This window comes from Leucoraja erinacea, chromosome 26, assembly GCF_028641065.1.
Source record: "Leucoraja erinacea ecotype New England chromosome 26, Leri_hhj_1, whole genome shotgun sequence".
Lineage (NCBI taxonomy): Eukaryota > Metazoa > Chordata > Chondrichthyes > Rajiformes > Rajidae > Leucoraja > Leucoraja erinaceus.
In genome coordinates, this window is record NC_073402.1 from 16,901,864 (window position 1) to 16,927,629 (window position 25,766).

The 25,766-nt window shown below is 42.9% G+C and overlaps 1 protein-coding gene across 1 annotated transcript in view; it reads left to right on the forward strand.

The window, feature by feature from the left end:
* Nucleotides 1-4,700: 4,700 nt before the first annotated feature.
* LOC129709575 (microtubule-actin cross-linking factor 1-like) overlaps nucleotides 4,701-25,766 on the forward strand; it is a 335,842-nt gene continuing 314,776 nt past the window's right edge. The window contains exon 1 of the mRNA XM_055656025.1: nucleotides 4,701-5,129. Coding sequence (XP_055512000.1) covers nucleotides 5,036-5,129 — 94 coding nt within the window. The 5' untranslated portion in view covers nucleotides 4,701-5,035. The remainder of the gene's footprint in view (nucleotides 5,130-25,766) is intronic.

The window sequence follows — 25,766 nt, forward strand, 5'->3', positions numbered from 1 at the left end:
CGCGCCAGCATTCACTCTCCCTTCCGGCAGCCATCTTGGAAACGGAACAATAAGGATCTTTAACATAGAAACATCCCCCCACAATGGTTACCATTATGGGGGAAGGCACAATGCCCAGTCCCCATCCCCAGTTCACCCATAGTCGGACCAATTGAGGCCTCCACAGTTGCCTCTACGGAGGCCCGAAGTTCCAGGCCGTTCTCGCCGGGAGATGGTACTCCGGCATCGGGAGAGTCCTCTCAGCGGCTAGGGACACCTGGAACGGCCGCTTCCTTACCGGAGACTGCGGCTTCTGAAGCCGACAAGGCCACGACGGTTGGAGCTCCACCACTGGCGATCTCATCGAGAGATCACAGGCTCCAGTTGTTGAAGTCAGCGCCGCCGCCTGCAGCTGTCTGCTCCGCAGACCCGCAGCTTCGCGATGTTTTTATCGGCGGTCTTCAGCTCATCGGAGTTCCAGCGCGGCGACCCAGGCAAGGCATCGCCCGCTCCGCGATAGTGCTCCAGCGCTGTGCCGCCGCCGAAGCCGAGGTGCTGGGCGGTCCCCTCGGGAAAACGCCGCTCCAGGCCCGCTGGTAGGCCGCGAGGAAGGGTCGATGGTGCAGCCCGGAGAAAAGCTGCCACTCCGACCAGGTAGGCACCTAGAAAGTAGTTTCTCCTCCCCCCCCATAAAAAAGTCTAGACCTCCTAAAAACAAACACTAAACTCAGTAAAAAATTAAAGAATAGAGTGAAAAAGACGGACAGCTGCTAGCTTGCAGCCGTGCCCCAAGATGGCGCCCCCCAACTTTTTGACTATCATCCCTTCTTGATCCAGGCTCTTGCTATTCTGTTGGAGAACATTTGATGTAAGACATGGCAGCATCCAAAGCCATTATCATTGTGACTTAGACAGAATCAATGGTCCTCTGAAAATGTCTTCACAATACCCTACAATTTGAACCCACTTATTCTTGAATTGGACTCTTCCATTCTCCCTACACTTGTGGTGAGCAACCGTGGAAAGTCTGGAATTACATTATAAATGTTCTCCATCCTCGCAATAATTGTATGTTTTAAGTCTATCCTTAGATGGGCAGAGCCAAAGATGACTATCACCATTATCATGTCCTCTCCAAAACTCTTCCAGACATTATCTGCTCTTGCTTGCCTTAATGCAACCTTGAGTTCCCAGTTGAAATCTTAATCAAGTGCCAAAGTAGACCCAACAAAGAACAAATATCTGCTCTGGACAATAGGTATAAACCCGAGGCTGTACATTCTCAGAAGATATCAGTTTCTCTGTGTATTTATCGCCCAAGAATTTGATTAACAGCTGCTACATGTGTGAAGGCCCTGAAGGGAAAACAATAATTTTGTGTTCTATATTGGAAGCAGGAATGTTGCAAATGAACATAATGAAGATTATCACAGTTACTCATAGATGAATTCAAGTTAATGTGAGGCGATGATTAACACGTACATTTAATTCTCTCACCAGTTGGTTGGGAAGTCCCCAATCTGCCCACTTATAATGGTGGAGAACACTAACACATCCAAATCTTTCGTTTTTACTCTTCCACAATAGAAAACTACAATATAAGGAAGACCATCACTCTCTCTGTCCCTTTAGTAGTTGCCCAAATTGTAAATAAGGATCATTTCTAAAATGAAACATGCATGTTATTTTGGGTAAAGACAGTGCTCACCAGTTCTTCTTTTGCCTATTGGATGTGGTAGAAATCCATTATACTGGTGGACACTGAGTGCTCCTTCTTCAGGGCATCCATTGCGCTAGATTCTAGACTTTAGGGATACAGCATGGAAACAGGTCCTTCAGCCCGCTGAGTCCACGCCAACCAGCGATCACCCCGACTATCTTACACCATAGACATAATTTACAATTGTACCAAAGCCAATCAATCTACAAACCTGCACGTGTTTGGAGTGCGGCAGGAAACCGGAGCACCCGGATAAAACTGGGAAAACGTACAAACTGTCTGCTGACCGCACTCTTAGTCAGGATTGAACCCGGATCTCCGGCGTTGTAAGGCAGCAACTCTACCGCTACACCACTGTGCCGCCTCCGTTCAGAAAGATGTGGACGGCTTAAAGAGGGGACAGATGAGATTTATTCAAATGAAGAATTTTACCTACAAGATGCTGCAATGGTTCCTCGTGAAACAGAGAAGGATGAGAAGGGATCAGAGAGAAATGTATATTTCTTTCCATAATCTCCTTTGGAATTGGAATATGATTGTCAGCAAGATGATGAATAATCTGAAGAGGGATCATTGAAAGGCTAACTCTGTGCCTCCACCCGTGCTGCCTAACGCATCAAATATTTTCAGCAATTTCTGCTTTGTTAGATTTCCTGCATCTGCAGCTGGTGGAGCTAGATGACGTTCAAGAGCCAGGAATATTTTATTGTCTTATGAACTGAAAACAAATAATGAAGTTAATACTTACAGCAGGACAACAGGCATGTCAACACAGTTATCGCAGATAACATATAATAAACAAACAAAACAAAACGCTGCAATACTAGTGCAAAAAGTCCTTAGTACAACCAAGTCAGTTCAAAGTCCAGTTAGTTTCCTAGTGTTCATGTGTCTGATGGTTGTTGGGAAGAAGCTGTTCTTGAACCTGGACATCACGGTTTTCTGACCCCTATACGAACACTCTCCAACTTATGTAAGGGTTACATTCTGTATGCCCTTAAGTGAATCAGATTTCATGCATGTCAGAATTACCAAAAATCTATGTAGTCAAAGAACTGCGGGTTAATACACAAGACAACACAAAGTGCTGGAATAATTCAGTGGGTCAGGCAACATATCTAGAGAGCATGGTTAGGTGATGTTTCGTGTCGGGACCCTTCAGTTTACAGAAGAGTCCTGATGAGAAACGTCACCTGTCCATGCTCTCCAGACATGCTGCCTGACCTGGTGTGTTAAACCATCACTTTGAGTCGTTACACCTTAAAACAAGGTGCCAATGCCGCTGTCTGCACCAGCGAGCCCTTCTTCACCGACTGCCACACATTGGTGTGGCTGTTGTTGCGGCTCATGTTGTAACCCCTGGCCAACAGGACTTTCTTCAGGCCGCTGCCACCGACAAGACATGCTTGGTCACCGTGGGGCTTCCTTCCCTCTTCACCGCTGCTGCTTCATCCTGTCGGCCATCGCTTGGTCTCCCCTCCATTGCCAACTCATCCTCCTTCTCCCTGGAGTTAAGGTGGAAGGTGTCAGTGACTGGGGGGAGAAGGAGGTGACAGTGGAGGGGAGAGGTAGAGTGGAGAAAGTGACAACTGACAGGAAGAAGCAGCAGCTGGTGAGAGGGGAGGGAGCCCCGTGTTGACCAAGCACGTCCTGTCAGTGGTGGCAGCCTGAAGAAACGCTGCCAGCCAGGGGCTACAACGTGTGCTGCTCCACCAGCCACGTGAACCGGACGGTGCGGTTGCTGGTGAAGAAGGGCTCGCTGGTGCACCCTGTGGTAGATGCCGGTGACTCGGCCGAGAGTTACTGTCCACCGGCTCCCTCATTGTCACTCGCCTTTCCAGTGTGGCACCAACAGTGGCCAAAACTGGAAGAGCAGCGAGCCCGGGCATCATTGAAGTAGACAGAAACCCCTCACCATCCTCCAGTTGCAATAACACAGGTCATTCAGGAAACAGGACCACCTATTGTGAATTGTTTACATAAGTGCAAGTTTAGTTATGTTGCCTAGTTGTGAACACTGCCCCGGCTCACACTGCCCCAGCATCACCGGCTCTGACCTCCCCACCATTGAAGGGATTTATTAGAGTTGCTGCCTCAAAGAAGCAGCCAGCAACATCAGAGACCCATACCATCCTGGCTACACACTCATTTCACCACTGCCATCGGGAAGAAGGTACAGGAGCCTGAAAACTGTAACCTCCAGGTTCAGGAACAGCTTCTTCCCTACAGCCATCAGGCTATTAAACACTACAACCTCAAATAAGCTCTGAACTACAATAGACTATTATTATTATTATTATTGCACTATTATTGTTTGTTTTTTGTGTCTGTAATATAAATGTGTGTGTATACTTATGAGTATGTGTATATACACACACTGAACTTTTTTTCTCTTTCGTTTATATTGTTGTTTACAGTGTACTATGTTTACATACTGTATTCTGTTGTGCTGTAAGCAAGTAAGAATTTCATGGTTCTATCTGGGACATATGACAATAAGACACTCTTGACTCGAGTATTTCAGTCTGGATGAGCATGGACTTTCTTCCCTGATGGTAGTAGTGAAACAAGAGCGTGGTCAGGTTGGTGTGGGTCATTGAAGGCTTTTTGAGGCAGTGTCACTCAGTCCCATCCATTCGATGGTGGTGAGGTCAGTATCCGTGATGGATCGGGCAGTGTTGACCACCTTTTGTAATCTCCTTCGTTCCTGGGCGTTCAAGTGGCCGAACCAGGCCAATATGCTCTCTACCTTACACCTGTAGAAGTTCAAGAGAGTATTGGTCACATTCCTAATCGACTCAGTTTGATATGGAAGTAAAGGTGTAAATGTTGCCACGCTGCTATCTCCCTCTCCCAGACACGCGTTCACCCTGTTGGTGTCTCAGCACCAGATGTGCCAGCGAGCTCCCCCGGCACCGTGGGTGGGTGTGTGTGGAGGTGCGGGGAGAGGTTGGGCGAGAGTAGATGATGAGCCTGGAGCCGGGCAGCCGAGGAGCCGACTCTCTGGCTCCCCCTCCGTGCGCTCACACAGGCAATGGGGCCGGCCTGCGTGCCAGAGTGAGTCAGACTCCGGGCGGCGCTGCTACACAGTCCGGCAGCCCGAGCAGCCATTCATCAGCAGAAAATAAAAGGGGCAGGAATCGGCGGGGAGGAGAAAGGGAGACAGAGACATTCATCCCGGAGCAATCTCCCCGGAGCCAAGCCAGAGTCTGCTCCAGCGCTTGACGCCCGCCCGCCCGTGTTGCTGTGAGCCGGAGGAGCGGGGCAGAGAGCGGCCCGTCGCAGCCGCTCTCCGGCGCCGGGAGCAGCGAGCATTCCTGCCCGAACACTCCCACCATGGCCGGCTATGTGCCCGGTCAGATCCCCAGCACCTTCGCCGAGGAGAAGGAGTTCGTTCAGGCCTACGAGGACGTCCTGGAGAGGTACAAAGGTAATGGATAACTCTTGTGGAATAAGCCGCTGCCTGAGGTTGAACCAGCTTTCCTTTCATTGCCCGGCGTTCGCCCAAAGCCGCCACAGAATGGCTGGAAACATTTTTCCTGAATTCACCACTAAACGCTCGCATCCGCAGAGGCATTGGGATGCATTCCCCATAATTGTGCATTTCTTCTTTGATATATGGTTTGTTTTCCAACCCCTCCCTTTTGTCTCATCTTGTCCAAGGTATGAATTAATCGCTTTGAGCGTCGTTTTGCTGTTGGCGACACAGATCCACTATACATTGTTTAAATGTCCTCATTTAAACGGGAAATATACTTTGTAGGGCTTTGACTCAGTTTTGTTAGGGCACAATTGTCAAATTAATTACTTCTTGTATCTTATGTAAGTGACAGCCAAGTATTTTTTTTATATACCATAGTATATTTCTGAGAATGTTTTGCCGTGCTTGAAAGCTGTTATTATATATTCTTGTGCGGATTATATTAAAATGCTGTCTGGTATCTTTCTGTCTGGAAAGTAGATTAGTATTAAGATTTATAAGATCACTGACTCTCCAATTAATCTCTTTGTCTTTAGATAATGTTATCAGCAAATTACCATTTGGTGCGATGGGGTGGCTTTAAACTGTCCTGCATTAGACGGATATATTCCACACAATGTATATGGTTGGATTGTAGATAACGTTATTTTAAATCCGAATAATGTTCTTCGTTTAAACCATAACCTGTTTCACTGGGTGTGTGTGTGTGAGGGCAAGGTGTGTCAGACCTGTCTAGGGAGGGAGTCGGCTGGTCGGCAAGTTTAGACTTCTCCTGACAATGAGGAAGATGCTGCTTTTGGAATAGTGAAGTATCTCAGATTTTCATTTCCTGATGATGTAATAAATCTGTCAGCGAAATCTGACGGTGTTTGGTCTCATTCTGTTCCCATTCTGAAACTCTATCAATTTCCTTCCAGTTGAAATGTATTAAAAAGACACAACCCGCAGACAAAGACATCCTATGTTCTGGTCTTCCTCCGCTCCAGGTTTACTTTTGTTTCGAGATTTGCTGTTTCCTGTTGCACTTAATGTGCATTGTTTAGTGGTTCCTGAATTCTGCCCTGGAGTATCATTTTAAACTGCAATGGATATCTTATATTCTGCAGCGGTTGATAATTTGCCGCATATGTAACTTAACACGCGCTCCCGAGTACACCTAACTGTATATAATTCGTATCACATTGGGTTGAAGTGCTTTAAAGGTGCATTTAAAACTCGTTGCACGAATTCAGTATCCCTTTACCTTCTATAATGCTCAAGTTGAATCTGTCTGTGTTGTTGGAAATGAGCCAGACTGTAGACGCATGCGTACGAGCTGTGAGGCCTGGCATTGCTTGGAGGTTTAAACACTGGTTGTGCTCAATGCTCATCTCGACCTATTGTATCTCATGCATCCAAGGTGCACAATGCAATGGGCTAAATACCAATAATTGACGGGGTTTGTTTTAGGAAAGTTTCCTTTGGGGCCAAGGAGTTGCTTCAGCCCATGTAGTGTAAATGGTGTGGCTTTTAGGAAAATCTCCATACAACCCCTTTTCTAGGAACGCAGTCTTCCCTTGACGCAGGGGTCACCTGTACATTGAACATTTTGTCTTAGATGGATATGTCTTTTCTGTCACAAGGGGGGGGGGGGGGGGGGAGGAGGAGAGAGCTTGGAGAAAAGATGGGGAAGAGCAATGGGGGAGAGGGGCGTATCACGGGGGAGGGCAGCAGGAGCCAGCGAGGGGAACCACAGGTGAAGGGGCTGGCACTGACGGTGTGATGGGGACTCACAGCGGGCACTGGTTGTTCTCCGCCGGGATCAGAGTCTCCGCTTTCCGTTTGGCAACATCCCCGACTCCAAGTCCCTTATAGTAAACCATAATATCAAAAGCGAGGACATTTGTGGTTCCATTTTTGCACCTGCAGTGTAATTATGCTGTATGTCAAGACCTGTGTAATTATGCTGTATGTCAGGTCTTGAAGTCGCTTTTGAAAATGCTTTTAAATGCTTTTTGACACTCCATGGATATAAATGCTTATCATCTGATATTTTTAATGTGTATGTGATTAATTTTCACTTATAGTTCTGCTTAACAGTGATTTATTGAAGATTAGTCAACCCCTGCTGTTGGTAATATTGGCTTTCTGTATCTCGCTCCATGTTGTGTAGATTTGCATTTGATCTGTTCAGCTTTTATTGAAAATACTGAGCTAGTTCATTATAATGTGATGCTAGGATTTTCAATAATAACCTAGAAGCTTGTTATTCTAGGTGTCTGTGTTGGAAACCTAGAATGATAAGACTTCATTAAAAAATGTTCAAATGTACATGGTTTCTTTGGCTATTTTTCTTCTGTTCAATTCGTGAACAGAACATTGGCGTCTTCTTGCTTATGATGTACCTTTTACCATCTGTTTATGAAAGTTTTTTGCCTGGAATGTTAAATTGCTAATAGTTTTGTACTCCCTAATATTTGGATAATTCTGACTACAATGGATATCAATGACTGCCTTAAATTTTTATGAACATTGCAGATTACATCATTGTGGTTATTCCCAGCTTTAGAATTCACATTATTTGCCAGCTTTTAATATCTAATTCATCCGGTCTGTTAAAAATAGGTACTTTTTTATTTCAGCATATCCCATGCACTAAGTTGATTAAGTGAACCAGGACGACATTTTCAAATGTGTGCTCTTTTGATATCTTTTTAAGGCTGCATGGAATGTATTATTCTGTCAAATTGTATTTGAGGGACTAGTGTTTAAGAATTCACAATGGACTGTTCTTTTGGAAGGGCTGGGTAACACAAGAATTTTTAGTTTTCAGAAAGCATTGTATCAATTTCCTCCTGTGGGGCATGCTGATGGCTTTCTCTCAGGATCTTGTGATCTGCTTGCTTCTACCTCTGCTGATCTACTGCTGTAAATCCCTCTACTTCCAGACCACCAAATGACATTCCCCTTCTACTAGTTTAAAAAAAAAAAAAAAATCTCGTGTCGTGTGTAAGTTGGCTGCGAGTTAGGTTCACCAGCCACGACACTGGTTAGTGATCTAGTCTGGTTTGAGGTCCATGTAGAGGTTGCTGTGGACCAAAAACAAATACCGTGGCTGGTAAGAGCTGGTGAAGGCCCAGATATCCTGCAGGAAGTAAATTTGTAGTACTGCAATGCCTTTCCACGTTCTTAAAGGTTCAAATCAGAAGTGTAACCAAATATCTCCACTTTCTTGGAGTACGACGCCAGCAACTTGCTCCTGAACTGTGTCCTGTGAAAGCACCGTAAACATTTATTCTCCTCACTAGTATTGCACAGTGGCTGCAGTGTATGTCATGTGCAAAACACACTATATTTACTCGCCCAGAAGGGTCCCGACACAAAAGATGATTCAGATTCAATTTTAATTGTCATTGTCAGTGTACAGTACAGAGACAACGAAATGCATGATCCACCAATACTGCTGACCCATTGAGTTACTACAGCGCTTTGCTCAAGATTCAAGCATCCACAGTTTCTTGTGTACTCCAGAGTACCTCTCAAACTTCTGACTTCTACCACCAGGAAGATACATGGAACACTTGCTGGTTCCTCGCCAAATTGCAGCTTTCCCAAAGGACTTAGATTGCCAGTCCTCTATCACTTTTGGAACTCCTTGCCCAACACCAATTGGACATGTCAATAGCAGAAGTTCCAGAAAGCTGCTCACCATCTCGATGGCAACCGGGTGTGGACCAACATATTGACTAGTTGCATCATGGTCTGGTTCAGAAACTTGAACGTCCAGGAGTGGGGAAAAAACTGCAAAGAGTTGTGAACACCGCCCAGTCCATCACCGGCTCTGACCTCCCCACCATCGAAGGGATTTATCAGAGTCGCTGCCTCAAAGGCAGCCAGCATCATCAGAGACCCACACCATCCTGCCCATACATTCATTTCACCCCTGCCATGTGGAAGAAGGTGCAGGAGCCTGAAAACGGTAACATTCAGGAACAGTTTCTTCCCTACAGACATCAGGCTATTAAACACAACAACCTCAAATAAGCTCTGAACTACAATAGACTTATTATTATTGAAATACTATTGTTTGTTTTTTGCGTGTATGTGTTTATATGTGTGTGTACTTGTAAGTGTGTGTGTGTAAATATACACATTGAACTTTTTTTTTCTCATTTATTATTGTTTACAGTGTACTATGTTTACATATTCTGTTGTGCAGTGGCAAGTAAGAATGTTGTTGTTCTATATGGAGCATATGACAAAACACTCTTGACTTGACAATAAATTCTGCTCTTGCCTGTGATGAGCAAATCCTCTCTCTTCCCCCTCTTTCCTCCTCCACCACTTTCAACTCTACAAGGTGCCCACATTCCTTTGATTGCAGTGTGCCATTTGAGAGCGTCACCTAATGGGGTTGTGCATGAGAATCCTGACCATTCAAGTCATGTCTTCAATTTAATTTTGTAATGTGGATGATGGCTTTTGCCATGCCTCCTCATGTGGTCTGGGCATTGCACACCAAGGTTTGATCTCAAGGTTTTTTAAACACTCATAACTTTTTTACTTTTCATCGATGGGAAAAATCAGCAGAGGAGGACTGAGTGAGATGGCTTAAAATCACAGCGATACAGGGTAGCTTTTTTCTAAAATCAATATACAGCGCAGACAGGAAGTGGTCAAGATGAGACTTTTAATTATATAGATGTTTTATTATTAATGTTTTATGTGTCATTCCTAACTGTCACTGTATGTCATTGTCACTTGTGGGTGGAGCACCAAGGCAAATTCCTTGTATGTGAATACTTGGTCAATAAACTTATTCATTCATTTCTCCTGTCAATGAATTCTCACGTTACCAGTCCCTGCGACTGTTCGCTGACTGCCAGTTGTCCTTTCCTTGTCCTTTTGGCCACCTTTCCATCTGAGGGGCCAACTGCCCGGCACAGGGGTCCCTGTAAAACCTTCATTACAAAGACGTCAAGATAATCTTGTTCATTTGTCCAATGCTTTTTGGTGATGCCAAGAGCGATAGAGGTCAGTTGGTGAACTGCAAACAGGTTGATGGATTTGGCTATTTTTGCCAGACAATGTGATGGAACCATTGTGCCTATAAATCACTGTGGCCACCACCATGGTTCAGATTGAACTCCTCAGGCCTGTCCTCAGTGCTGCATAGTTGGCGTTGAATCAAAGATGCATGTAAAAGTTTTGACGAAATTTAGCAGTTTAATTCTTGGCAATGTAGTTCCCTCGGCCAAAATAGCTGAAATGCAGTTATTTGATCATTTTCTAACATTGTGTGTAAAATTGGCTGCTGTTATCCCTACTACAATAATAACAGTGCTTTTAAAAAAAAAACGTAATTAGTTATAAATACCTTGCTATAAGGTTATGAAAGGCATTATAAAAATAAAAGCCTTTTTTCTTTTTTTATGAAATAACATTTGAACATCAAAGCTTCAGCGTTCAGAAACCAGACGTGACCCAAAACCCCATGTAGCCTTTCATCAGTATTGTTGCTGGGTTAAAGTGAAGTAAACTTCCCTTTCGTTTGCTTCAACAATAACCCCAGACAGTAACTTCTGATAAGAACTTTTTTTTGGTGGCAACATTAGTAGACTGTCTCTTTCCCCACCATTGAATAAGATTGTTACTTGGTACCAAATTTTGATTTGGCTGTTCGATTTTTGACTGTTCGCAGCCTTCAAAGGGTAGGATTTAACAAAAAAAAAGCGACATATCATTATTTAATCAGCGGTTCTGAAGAGAAATGTTTGTGAAATTGGATTTTCACTTTGACTTTTGCAAGTATCAACAACAAGCTTGTTATGAATGATATTAGGACATAGCTGCCAGGGAACATAGGTGGAGATATCTTTGAGGATTGGTTTAAAGAAGCAGCATAATCCAATGAGCAGGATAAGTTCTTCAGAATCACAAAACCTCTGAAGCCTGAAATTTAAAAAAATTCAGGAGCAAACTTTAGATTTAATTATCTGAGGCAATAATTTATCTTCCAATGAAGAAATGTGCATCCTATTTTGTTCCCACAATTTCCTAATGGGATTAAGCGAATAGTGTGTGTCCATTATCTAGAGCTCTGCTGGTATATGCTGGCAAAATAAAACTAGCAATGGATAATCTTTCCACCCACTTCACATCCTCTGCTTTGTTAATGAATGTGAAAGATTTATGTTAACTGGCAAAAGCAAGAGGTAAAAAACAGAACTTTTCAATGCTATTTGTATGTTTGGCTTTTCCTTGTATTATCTTTTTTACTTTGCCATAAGTCTTTCTATATTTTGAATTATTGGGTTGTACCAATATGTGCAGTTCATTTTTTGACAGATAAATTTGTGATCTTGCCTTTATCTCCTGAAAAATCCCTAGTTCCATTGCTAACCAGAAGCGAATTACTTAATTGAAACTGATATTGCTTTATCTGATCACGGGGTGCATGAGCAAAACATGACGCAGAGTTTATAGTTCTAGTGACACAACAGGATCATTTATCCTTAGAAGATCACGCCAAACATCAAGCACCCATTTACATTGGTCCTATTTTATTCTCTATTGGAGAAACAACACCTCATTCCACTAGGGTAGCTTCTAACCCAGCGGTATGAACATTCAATTCTCCAATTTTACATTTCACCCTCTTTAGAAACATAGACATAGAAAATAGGTGCAGGAGGAGGCCATTTGGCCCTTCGAGCCAGCACCGCCATTCATTGTGATCATGGCTGATCATCCCCTATCAATAACCCGTGCCTGCCTTCTCCCCATATCCCTTGACTCCACTAGCCCCTAGAGCTCTATCTAACTCTCTCTTAAATCCATCCAGTGACTTGGGCTCCACTGCCTTCTGTGGCAGGGGATTCCATAAATTCATAACTCTCTGGGTGAAAAAGTTTTTTCTCACCTCAGTCTTAAATGACCTCCCCTTTATTCTAAGACTGTGGCCCCTGGTTCTGGACTCGCCCAACATTGGGATTTTTTTTTTCTCTTTCTCTCTCCCCTTCACCTACCTTTCTCATCCTCCCCCGTTTCCACCCATATCCATTCCTCTGGCTTCACATTTTACTCCTGCCCTGCCCTTTATCTTGCACCCTTTTTTCATCTTTTCATCTCTGGTCATGTCCACCAATCTGCCAATCAAAACTCCTGCTCGCCTGTATTCACCCATCACATGACGGGCTTTGTCTAACACCCACTTCTCCACCCCCCCCCCACACCCCCCCCCCCCCCTCAATGATCAGCTGGAGGTGTCCCATCTCGAAACTTCACCTATCCATGTCCTCCAAGGATTCTGCCCGACTTGCTGAGTTGCATGCATTTCGAATAGTCACATACACACTAGGAACAATTAGGAGAAACCAATTAGTGAGTTCGGTATATCTTTGGGAAGTGGGAGGAAACTCCATGGCCAGAGGAAATCTACATGGTCACAAGGAGAACATGCAAATTCCAAACGGGCAGCATTGAAAGTCTGGTTCAAACCAAGGTTACTGGAGCTGTGAGCAAGTGGCCCTTCTAGCTGCATCGCCATATTGTTTCTTCCCATTATCATACCATCAATAGAAGGACTTTTTTAATGTTGTTTTCCTGACCTGCATTCTATGAATTTGTTTTTGCTGTGACAAACTACTTATTTGCTTTCAAAATGCAGGTGATTTGTACCTCTGCTAATGGAAGCCGCAAATAATTTTTAAAATATTGCACACAAACGCCTTATTTTTTGTATTTATTTCCTTGTGCTCACTAACTTGTAGAATGGTTACTCATGTGTGAACCATTCTTCATGCATGCACACAATTAGTGAATGCCGTGATTTAAAAAAATATATATCAAGTCAAGTTTATTTGTCACATACACATATGAGATGTGCAGTGAAATGAAAAGTGGCAATGCTCGCGGACTTTTGTGCAAAAAGACAAACAACCAAACAAACTATAAACACAATCATAACACACACATATTCTTTTACATAATAAATAATGGAAGGAAAAAGGTTCAGTAGAGTTAGTCCCTGGTGAGATAGGAGTTTACAGTCCGAATGGCCTCTGGGAAGGAACTCCTTCTCAACCTCTCCGTTCTCACCGCATGGCAACGGAGGCGTTTGCCTGACCGTAGCAGCTGGAACAGTCCGTTGCAGGGGTGGAAGGGGTCTCTCATGATATTGTTGGCCCTGGAGTTGCACCTCCTGATGTATAGTTCCTGCTTTTTTGTGAAGTTCCCATAGTGCGTTCGGCCGAACGCACTACTCTCTGCAGAGCCTTCTTGTCCTTGGCAGAGCAATTCCCAAACCAGGTGGTAATGTTCCCGGACAAGATGCTTTCCACCACCGCTGCGTAGAAGCACTGGAGGATCCTCGGAGACACTCTGAATTTCCTCAATTGCCTGAGGTGGTAAAGGCGCTGCCTTGCCTTACTCACGAGTGCTGAGGCGTGTGATGCCCATGTCATATCCTCGGAGATGTGGACTCCCAGATATTTAAAACAGTTCACCCTATCCACAGGATCCCCATTTATCCTCAATGGAGTGTACGTCCTCGGATGATGTGCCCTCCTAAAGTCCATGATCAGCTCCTTCGTTTTTTTGATGTTCAAGAGGAGGCTGTTATCCTGGCACCAGAGTGCTAGACCAGCCACCTCCTCTCGTCGTTGTCTGAGATCAGGCCCACCACCACAGTGTCATCAGCAAACTTAATTATTGAGTTGGAGCTGAACCTAGCCACACAGTCATGTGTGTTCAGGGAGTACAATAGGGGGCTGAGGACGCAACCCTGGGGCGATCCTGTGCTCAGGGTGAGGGACTTCGATGTATTCCCTCCCATCTTGACTACCTGGGGCCTGGCGGTGAGAAAGTCCAGGGCCCAGGCACACAGGGAGGTGTTGAGCCCCAATTCCATTAGCTTCCCGGCCAGTCTGGCCATTCCAGGAGTCGTGTGGATAAACTCAATGGTGTCTTTCTATGGCCATCAGCAGAGAGAAAACCGAAATTTAATTGGTTAAAACGGGGAATTGCAGCTGCTAAATTATTTTTAAAAAAAGACACAAAGTGAATGAGGAACTTCTTCTGAAGAAGAAGAATCCCAAAGCGTCACTTATCAATGTTCTCCTGGGATGCTGCCTGACCTGCTGAGTTCCTCCAGCACTTCGTGTCTATTTTTGTTTGTTCAAGTACCCTTCTTCTCCCTCCCCTCTTTTGAGCTGATGCATGAATTCTAGCTATAAAATCTCAATGGCAAATATGGACATTCACTGCAGTCTGTATATGTTAATGGTGGCAATGTGAAGGAATCATGTGTTGGGAACATAATGCCGAACATTGGTCATAGCCCACCACATCTTCCATTCTGTGAACTGAAATTCTTGCACTTGTCAAAGATTTATGGGCTGGTCACAGGAACATTTTGCCATAGTCACACTTTGTCCTGCTCACCATCTCTTTTGTCCTTTCTCATTCCTGTCACTTTGTGACAAAGACTTACAAATAGAAGGAATAAAAACAGAATGTTTTCTAGTTGGTCAATCTGTGTGGTCAGTACAAATGAATTAGTATTTCATTTGTAGACCGGATTTGAATTGGGTTTCAACTTCACATTGGCCCAATATTTATTCAATCTACTTTAAAACTTGTTTGCATTATTAAAGCTCCCAAATAGACCAATTCTGGGGGAGATAGGAAAGAGATTTGGAGAATGTAGTGTTGATGAAGTAGAAGGCTGGGACAAATGGGTTTGATTCTGTTAGATGGTGACTGGAAAGGAAGAGGGATGGAAGGAATACCATAAACATAGTTAGTGGAAGGGGTGTGTGGATTGAGTCACACTGATTTTTGAAAGAACTAATTGGACATAAATTGATCTGAGCATCAGAATATAAGGCAGTTGGGTTGGTTATTGGTTTGATGAGGTGAAGCTGGGAGCTTTAAGGAATGGAATTGAGGAATTTTGTATCGTGGCAGTGACAGGCAATCTACCCACGATGGGAATGATGATGACATCCTGCGGGTAGGAATTATGGAGGAAATGGCAGGGATAAGGCCACAAAACGTTTTGGGCAATGATGGTTTTAAATTGAGGTGCTCGGTGAGGCATTTATATCTCATTCAAGATGAGAGTCTGCATGGTTTAAAAGGCATGGAAGAGGGTTTTAGCCACAGATGAACTAACTAGGGTAAACCTCATAATGGAGGCAATTGAATTTGAAGCTCTACTTGCAGTCTGAAAATAGTCTAGAAGCGGTGAATTGTTCTGGAAAATGGCTAGAGAAGAGAATAAAATTTGGTTGCTGACGAGGTGTGTCACAGGGAAACGTGGCATCTAATGTCATGTATTTAATGATTGTATAACTTGTTAGCACAAAGCAATAGTCTGCAATTAACTAGTTCCCCAACCTTCTACACTTTGAACCATTTATCTGCAGGAAGTCTCTTAACGTTCTCATTAAAAGCACAATCCAAGTGGATTTTGTTCCTTTGGTATCATTCAAAAGAATTCTAACGAGCAACTAGCTGTATTTTCTAAAGGTCCCAGCATCTACCGGGCATCTTCCCATAATCTTGTTATTCACTTTCATGTATTGTATTTGTCAGAGCAGTATGTACTTGTTTTGTGGTTCACTGTAAATGTCTGTACTCGTGAAGATTCTTAATTTTAGTGATTTGGAAACTCTTATCAAGTTAAAGATTCTATTTATTATAAACATTTTGTTTATCGGTCCTACATATCAACACTTTTTAGGATAGACCTAAACTTCAAGTCATTGATCTAGCTGTTAATGTTGTGCTTTCAAAGGGATTTATTTTGTGTGGCAATTGTTTCTAAAGCAAATGCCGTACTTTTTTATTTTCATACTTTGCCCAATAAGACTGACTTGAGTTGACAATTCATTACACCTGTTTGTGATTTACCAAAGAGCATGCCAGAGTGTCCTAGTATTTGAATTGGGTAAATTGAATAATATGGATAATGTGAAAGGCTAGCTTAAAAAGATGAGGTGGAATGGACAAAGCTGATATGTGCTGTCTGTAGTGTTGAAAACCCATTGATCTGGTACTGTCTTGTAAATGGACAGTGTTCTCTGTTGTAAATAATTAAAGAACAATTGCAAATCTAACATTTTGGTGGGAAAGGGTGGGGTTGATTGTAGAGATATAGGCTTAATTTAAAATCCTCTACATAATTTGGATAAACCAGTCATCTGTGATACAAAGTTCCTGCTGGTTCTAAAGATTAGGTCATTACTTTCAGCTGATCTTTTATCACATGCTGCCAAAGATTGCCAGCTGCACTTGTCACGCCCAACAGGTTTACAATAAGTCATCATTTAAAGTTGAGTAACAAAGTTGGCTCACACATTGAATTCATGAATTTAGAGTTCTGAAATCTCCTAAATTGTCTGTTTTGTAAGAACACAATTTCTTTTTGTTTTAAAATCCTGGCCAGGTAGTTGACCTGCTTGACAAGTAATTATTTAAAAACTAATTTTGTGGGTAAATTCTATTGCGTGTCTTTAAATCATAAAGAAACTGTTAATTAAACAATTATAATAGTGATTCGGGAGAAGGGTGACATCAAATAAACTGCTTCGTAGTTGAAATAACACTTTCAAAAAGTTTTTTAATTTATAAATGTGATTGAGATTTTATTTTGGTATTCTTGAACCATAATTATTCAGGCCAGAGATATGAATCTGGAATTTTATATCCAAATCCTGCTTTGGCAATTTGTGAATGAAATTTGGCTAATTTTGGAATTAAAATATAGCATATGATGAGCGCTTGATAGCACTGGGCCTCTACTCGCTGGAGTTTGGAAGGTTGAGGGGGGGGGGGACCTCATTGAAACTTACAGAATAATGACAGGCATAGATGGGGTGGATGTGGAAAGGATGTTTCCACCTGTGGGAGAGTCTACGACCAGACATCAAAGCCTCAAAATGAAAGGGCGCTCTTTTTGAAAGATGAGGAGGAAATTCTCTGGTCTTAGGGTAGTTAATCTGTGGCGCTCATTGCTCCAGAGGGCTGTGGCGGTCAAGTCAGTGGATATATTTAAGTCGGTAGATATATCTAATCTTGATTAGAACGGGTGTCAAGTGTTGTGGGGAGAAGGCAGGAGAATGGGAGGTAAAGATCAGCTATGATTGAATGGCGGAGTGGACTTGATGGGCCGAATGGCTTCATTCTACTCCAACAACATGAAAAAAGTGCCATAGAAATGCACGGCAAAAAGCATGCCCATGCTGACCAAAAAATACATATTTGGAATTTACCCCCTTCCCAGATAGTGGTCCATTGCCTTGCAGATTATGGCTCTTCAAATGCGCATTCACATATTCCTTTAAAATCCAATGAACCAAGAATTAGTGTTTTTACCTCGTGTCTCTTGGAGGCAATATCCAACTAATTACAGTAAATGCTATGCTCTTAAGATTTTGGTTTATTAAGTAGTGATTGCAAAGCTAATTGGGGTCAATTACTTCTCCATATTATGACTTTGCAAGTTAGATTTTATAAGGCAGCTTGACTTACTATTAGTGGGGGGGGGTTTGCGTGTTTAAAAAGTTCAGTGCATAACTTGTTGGCTGGCAAATGCTTGCAGTTTTGAGCAAGTGCTGCATTGCCAGGGATATCATCTTTTAAACAATATGGTAATCCAAGGCCCCATTTACCTTTCAGGCAGTCATTTAAACAAAAACTCCCATGGACCTACCATCAAAGAGTACAAGAGTGGATATGGTCTATTTGTTCATTTTTATTCCCCCAAATAAATGAAATATCCATTGTCTTCCAAAGTCCTTTCTTACAAGCTCTTTTGTATTTACTTTTTGTTTTCTCTCTGAGAAACACTAAACTCTTGCCTCTGTTTAACTATTTGTCAGTGGTGCATTTTCACATGTGCTATTTGTGCTCTAAGTAATAGTGAAGGGAAGCTCTTTTATAAGTTGTACCAATTTTTAAAAATATACCATTTTAAAATATATAAATGTGCAAATTTGAACGAGCATTTTACTGGGGAACATTTTTAAATATCTTAAACAAGTTAGCATCAACTGATAAAATGTGTTGATACCTTCACTGTATTGGAAATTTTACTGCATGGAAAATGTTAAGTTTGCATCTGGGGAAATCGGTCTGTGTGAAGTTCATCTGCACAATAGTTCTATTTAAAAGATTAGTAGTAAGTAATGCTGACTTATCCTTGAAACCCCATAACTCAAAGCTGGTTTGAAGACCTGTAATACCATCAGAGTTTTAAGATTAAGTGTATCAGATTTGTGCCAGTGAGCCAATTGGATTCTTCATGATTGGATATCAGAATTTATACTAATAACGAAAAATTCTAATTCCAAATCATAATTAATTGATTTAATTGCTGATGGTAAGTCTGAAGAAGGGTCCTGACCTGGAATGTCACCTATCCATATTCCCCAGAGATACTGCCTGACGCACTGAGATACTCCAGCACTTTGTGCCTTTCCTTGCTGATGGCTAAGGTGTACATCTGAATGAGACCTGTTCCACACTAACACTCCAAACTTGCGAAACCTTGTCATCATTAGCAATAGCATGACATTTTCCCAATTCTCTGTATGGAGTATGACAGATGTGACACTGCTCGTTTTGGTAGTCTCATACAAGAAACTCATACAACTCATTTACTACTTGAGGGCTGCCACTTTTATGTGGGGAGGTAGAACATGACAGGAAATTGTTGTCCTGGTTTTTGGCTAGTTTTATATATTGATTAAAAAACAATTATGTTTGCAGTGGGGTGTTCCAGCCTGCTTTATGCTGTGTCCAGGTCAGAATGATTTGCAAATCTTTTGTCTTTGATCATTACAATATAGAACATTTTTTTATTTTCAAATGTGCTGCAAATACCTTATTGGATTGCGAATGGAAAATATTCTGTGCATTTGAGTTGGATATAAATGGGTCCGGTTTTAATGGGAGATTTGCTCACACCTCAAATTTGGCAATTCTGCCATGTGTTAAAATGTTTAGTGTCTTCAATATATCAGGATGTCAACATTTTTACCAGCAGCTATACGACACCAGAGAGCTGTTCTTGCTTCAGTTTCTTTTCTTATGTTTGTTTTTGTCCAACTACCATTTCTGTTCATTGTTCAGTATCAACATTCTGTCTTGTGGTATAAATAAAGCTGCCCAGGAAGCTACTGGGCATTGCAAGTTGCATGTGTGTCGGCAATTGAAAATAATGATCAATTGTGACGCCCTGTACTGTACAGACTTGTAACACTACATTTTATTATGTTGCTTAGTTGGTCTCATTATAGTGCCATGGGTTTAGATGGGGTGGAATTTGTCAGGTGTGTTCAGGAACATTTCCTCAGGTAATATGTCGAGATGTCTTACAAGGAATGGGAAAGTGAATGAAATGTCTGCTGGAGAGCACTTTGGGACCAGCGACCACAGTTATTTTAGCTTTAAAATAGTTATACAGTTGAACTTTTTTGCAAAGAAAACCTGGGAACTATAGACCAATCAGCCTAACATCTGTGGTAGGCAAGTTACTGGAGAGTATGTGAGGGGATAAGATATACATGCATTTGGAAAGATGTGGTTGATTGGGAAAGGTCAGTGTGGTTTTGTGCGTGGGAGATCATGTCTCATGAATCGGTGTTTTTAGAAGTAACAAAGAAGGTTGAGGGAAGGGCTGTAGACATTGTCCATATGGTCTTCAGCAAGGTGTTTGATAAAGTTACTTTTGGTAGAAAATGGCGAAAATGGAAATTGTATTTGATATTAAATAATTTAGATATTTTACTGCAAAATGCAGATTGCAGAATTAGCTAACAGGATACAGAATTGGCTTCATGGTAGGAAGCAGAGGGTGGTGGTGAAAGGCAGATTTTTGAACTGCAGGCCTGTAATTATCGGTAGTGGTGTGCCTGGGTTATCAGTGTGATTTGTGTTTGTCATCTATATCAAAAAATTGGATGAGAATGGACAACACATGATAAGCGTAATATAGGTAGATTGTAGACTGTAAAGATTTGTTATCGGGAATTACAGCAGGATTTTGATCCATTGCTCAAACAGGCAGAGGAATGACAAATGGAATTTATTTAAGATAAGTGTGAGGCATTGGATTTTGGGAGTCAAACCAGGGCAGGATGTACATAGTGAACTGTAGGGTCATGGAGAGCCTGGGAAAATGTATTTAATTTGAAATAATTTAGAAATTTTACGACTAAGTGCAGATTGGAAATTATATAACCATTTGAAAATACGATTTTTATACATTTTTTTTGAAGATGAACAACATCCATCCTCTAACGGTTGACAAGTGGCGCAACAGTAGAGTTGCTGCCTTGCAGTGCCAGATTCCCAGGTTCGACCCTGACCACAGGTGCTGTCTATATGGAGTTTGCATGTTCTCTCCGTGACTTGCATGTGTTTTCCCCGGGTGCTCCAGTTTCCCTCTCCCATGCTCCAAAGACATGCAGGTTTGGAGGTTAATTGGCTTGGTAAAATTTAAGTTGTCCCTAGTGTGTGCATCATAGTGTTAGCGTGCAGTGATTGCTGGTCAGTGCTGGACAGGCTGAACGGCCTGTTTCCGCACTATCTCTAAACTAAATATTTTTTACTCCAATTCCTAGTTGTAAAGTTGATATTTTTGTTTTGACCAAGTCTGTGACCAGATAGCAAACTTGCTTTTTGGACATGTAATAAATATTTAGCTTTAATAATTTTAGTTTTTACATGTTGTGTATTACGCAGATGTGTGTATGTAGTTAATGTGATTTTGTAATGGTGGATTTTAACCTAAAGTTATGCAATATAGATAATGACTATATAAAACAAATGTCAAAGTTAATCTGACTGTAATCATAAAATAGCAGTGGCATTGACCATGTTCTATCTGATTGGATCACTTCAACGTTTTTATCTGCGATTTATTAATGAATTAGTATTTCGGTTCTAAATGCAAAAAAATGTGCAGTGCAGGGGTATTTTTTTTTGTGGGCTTCTGCTATTTTCAGTTTTGAATAAAAGCAATAAGTGCAGAAACATTTATGAACGGAGACACTCCTGTTCAGATAGAGTATGTGTTCATTTTTGGGGTAATTGGCTTTGCACCTGAACTGGAATAGTTGGTGATGAATACGTTTTCAAATGTAGAGAAAGGAGGAGGGGTGGAGAGGTAATGAAAGAATGAGCTGTGTGTGCGCATGAAAGGCAGAATGGATGAAATATCAAAAACTCTGATAACCAGAAGGAGAGAGAACTGGAATTGACTGTGCTAGCCGGCCTGCTCTAGTATTTGTCTTCATGTGAATGGTGAGAACTGCTTGTGCTGCACCTGAACCTCAACTACAGTGCCCTCCATAATATTTGGGAGAAAGACCCATAGTTTATTTATTTGCCCCTGTACTCCACAATTTGAGATTTGTAATAGGAAAAAAAGATCACACGTGATTAAAGTGCACAGATTTTAATAAAGGCCTTTTTTTCTTTTCATTTTGGTCTCGCCATGTAGACCTAACAGCAGTGTTTATACATAGTCTCCCCCCCCCCCCCCCCCCCCCCCCCCCCCCCCCCCCCCCCATTTCAGAGTACCATAATGTTTGGGACACAGCAATGTCTTGTAAATGAAAATAGTCATGTTTAGTATTTTGTTGCATATCCTTTGCATGCAATGACTGCTTGAAGTCTGCGATTCATGGACATCACCAGTTGCTGGGTGTCTTCTCTGGTGATGCTCTTCCAGGCCTGTACTGCAGCCATCTTTAGCTTATGCTTGTTTTGGGGACTAGTCCCCTTCAGTTTTCTCTTCAGCATATAAAAGGCATGCTCAATTGGGTTCAGATTGGGTGATTGACTTGGCCACTCAAGAATTGACAATTTTTTAGCTTTGAAAAACTCTTTTGTTGCTTTAGCAGTATGTTTGGGATCATTGTCTTGCTATAGAATGAACCGCCGTCCAATGAGTTTTGAGGCATTTGTTTAAACTTGAGCAGATAGGATGCGTCTATACACTTCTGAATTCATTATGCTACTACCACCAGCAGATGTATCATCAATGAAGGTAAGTAAGCAGTTCCTTCAGCAGCCATACATGCCCAAGCCATAACACCCCCACCACCGTGTTTCATAGATGAGGTGGTATGCTTTGAATCTTGGGCAGTTCCTTCTCTCCTCCATACTTGTCATCACTCTGATATAAGTTAATCTTCGTCTCATCTTTCCACTAGACCTTTTTCCAAAACTGTGGTTGCTCTTTTAAGTACTTTTTGGCAAACTGTAACCCAGCCATCCTATTTTTGCGGCTAACCAGTGGTTTGCATCTTGCAGTGAAGCCTCTGTATTTCTGTTCATGAAGTCTTCTGTGGACAGTGGTCATTGACAAATCCACACCTGACTCCTGAAGATTGTTTCTGATCTGCCAGACAAGTGTTTGGGAGACTTTGTATAAACACTGCTGTAATTTCCACATGGTGAAACCAAAATGTTTAAAAATGGCGTTTAATAAAATCTGACAATGTGCTCTTTAACCACGTAATTTTTTTTTTCTATTACAAATCTCAAATTGTGGAGTACCGGGGCAAATAAATGAATGATGGGTCTTTGTCCCAAACATCATGGAGGGCACTGTACCATATTTTAAAAGAGACTTTTTTTAATCCATCATGACAATATCAAATCGGGTATCGGGTGGTAAGTTCCTACAATTGTGTATATAATGAAGCATTGGTTTGCATTTTGAGTGTTTTCTGGAATTGCTCGTGTCTTTTGTGATTTCACTTGCTATATTATCCTGCTGTGCACGAAGGCCAAGATGCAAGAAGCTGTATAATTGGGGCTAGCCAAATGGTACTCGATGGAATGTTGGAATAATCCCTGGAATCTATAATGTAGCCGAGAAGTCTGTATTTGAATTTCTGTGCTGAGTACAAACAAAATCAACTGTTCAATATTGTTTCACCCAGGAAGCCAACTGTGGCATACCTTCTATTGGGGAATTTGAGGAACTTCACAGAGGGTTGGACAGATTCTACTAAATGACTTTATTGTACAGTAATACAAAGCTCAGCTAAATCCTCTTGGATATTTGAGAACCACTAGCTCAAGCGACTGGTCTTTAGGTACAAGTTACTACTGTCATCTTATTTTGACAAGTATTTATTGGTTAGCATTTGGTGTGAATGCTTGTATTCTTTATCGGAAGAAGCTTTTTAAAAATGTGTTTTGTCTAATTTAATTGCATCTTTCAGTGGTATATATTTTTTGAGGTCCTTTCTCTTGTGTTCTTTTAACCTCGGACATCATTGGTGTATTTACTAAACGTGCTATGCACACAACTAAGCAAAATACAAATACCATTGATTTTATTTTTAGACCCTGAAACATCACAATTGTTCATGGGCAATAATAGTGAATGTACTGTGACATCTAATAATGCTTGTGCTTTCATCTGATTTATGTACTTGCAAATACCTGGCTTGGTTAATACAGGTACTCTATAAATGAGGAAATGGTTGGAATTGTCCAGTTTGCACATATGAAGCATATCATTCTATTCCATTCTCTGTTTCTGTTGAGCATTTGTTCTAACAGATTAATCATGAACTAATGATGTGTCTTAACTGAACCCTGGAATCAATATATTGGGTTTTATTTTAAGGAGTTATGATTTCAGAGATGGTTAAATACAGGTGCACAACCTTTTATCCGGTGTTCCAGAAACCGAAAAGCTCCGAAAACCGGCCATTTTTTCCAGATGTCGTCTGCGCACCAAAGCTCGCGTTTGGCGCCAAACCTGACCCAAAACGACCCACGGTCAACCCAGGTCTGTACTACTGTAGCGGCTGCCTCCTCCCTGGAGACCGGGAGACGCTTAAACATCTGTAAATCATTGCTTAAATGTTAGTCAGTTAGTTTGGAGGGCTTTTATGTGAAGGGGGGTGAAGGGGTAAACTTTAATTCTTAGTCCCCTACCTGGTCGGAGACGCGGGGAGCGGTCAATGCCTTACCGGGTCGCCGTGCAGTAAGCTCCGCAGCGCTGTGGCCAGTGGGGCTGCGGGCGGCGCCGGTTGTAGCTCCGACCCCGGCAACTCTACCCCTGGCTGCGAGGCGCTCCAAATCCAGCGCGGCCCGCGGCCGGAAGCCCCCCACCCCAGCTCCGCGAATGTCGGGAGTCGGCGGCGTCGCAGCGCTGGGATACCAGCGGGGTGCGGGCAATGCCTTACCGGGTCGCCGTGCGGCAAGCTCCGGAGCGCTGTGGCCGCCGACACACAACATCGCGGAGCGTCGCTGGATTTGGAGCCGCGCAGCCAGGGGTAGAGTTGCCGGGGTCGGAGCTCCAACCGGCGCCGCCTGCGGCCGGACGGAGCCCCCAGCTCCGCGGCTCCAAATCCAGCGACGCTCCGCGAATGTTGGAAGAAGGCGGCCACAGCGCTCCGGAGCTTGCCGCACGGCGACCCGGTAAGGCATTGCCCGCTCCCCGCTGGTATCCCAGCGCTGCGACGCCGCCGACTCCCGACATTCTCGGAGCTGGGACGTCCGGCCGCGGGCCGCGCTGGATTTGGAGCGCCTCGCAGCCAGGGGTAGAGTTGCCGGGGTCGGAGCTACAACCGGCGCCGCCCGCGGCCGGACGGAGCCCCAGCTCCGCGAGGTTGGGAGTCGCCGACCAGGTAGGGGACTAAGAATTAAAGTTTCCCCCTTCACCCCTACACCACCACCACCACCACCACATAAAATCCCTCCAAACTAACTGACTAACATTTATGCAATGATTCTCCCAGTCTCCGGGGAGGAGGCAGCTGCTCCAGACTTTTCAAGCCGCCCGCGCTACCTACCTAATCTACGCTAAAAATCTTCCATTCTGAAATCCGAAAATGTCTGAAATCCGACAAGTGTCTGGTCCCAAGGCTTTTGGATAAAAGGTTGTGCACCTGTATGTCTATTGCTGCAAGCTGCTGTGTGGAGTGAACAAGGTGACATGCTGTCATTCTCCCTAGTTAGTGGCCTCCACACCAATCTTCGAGAAGCTACAGTCTTTGTTAAAATCTCCAAGTCTAGCTGTTTGGGAGACATCCTCTGTCACTTAGCCATGTGAAATGATTGATGTACAATGTGTAGAAATCGGCTGGCATTACATTGAACTCAAACTTTTGCTTCCTTGCATGAAGCCTGCAAGTTGGCTTTCTTCTCCCTGTAACTCTGTGGGTTTCACAATCACAAGTCTTTTTTCATGCTATAGGAGTAGAATTAAGCTATTCGGCCTATCGAGTCCACTCCGCCATTCAATCATGGCTGATCTCCGCCTCCTAATCCCATTTTCCTGCCTTCTCCTAATAACCCGTGACACCCGTTCTCTGGATTTCCACCCACCCAATTTCCTCCGGGTCTTCCGGTTTCCTCCCACATTCCAAAGATGAACAAGTTTGTAGTTTAATTGGCCTCTAAATTACCCCTTGTGTGTAGGGAGTGGATGAGAAAATGGGATAACATGGAACTAGTGTAAGCGGGTGGAGATTAATGGTTGGAGTGGATTTGGTGGGCCGAAAGGTCAGTTTTCCTGCTGTACCTTTCAATCAATCAAAAGATGGCAATTATCTCGAAGGAATGTCA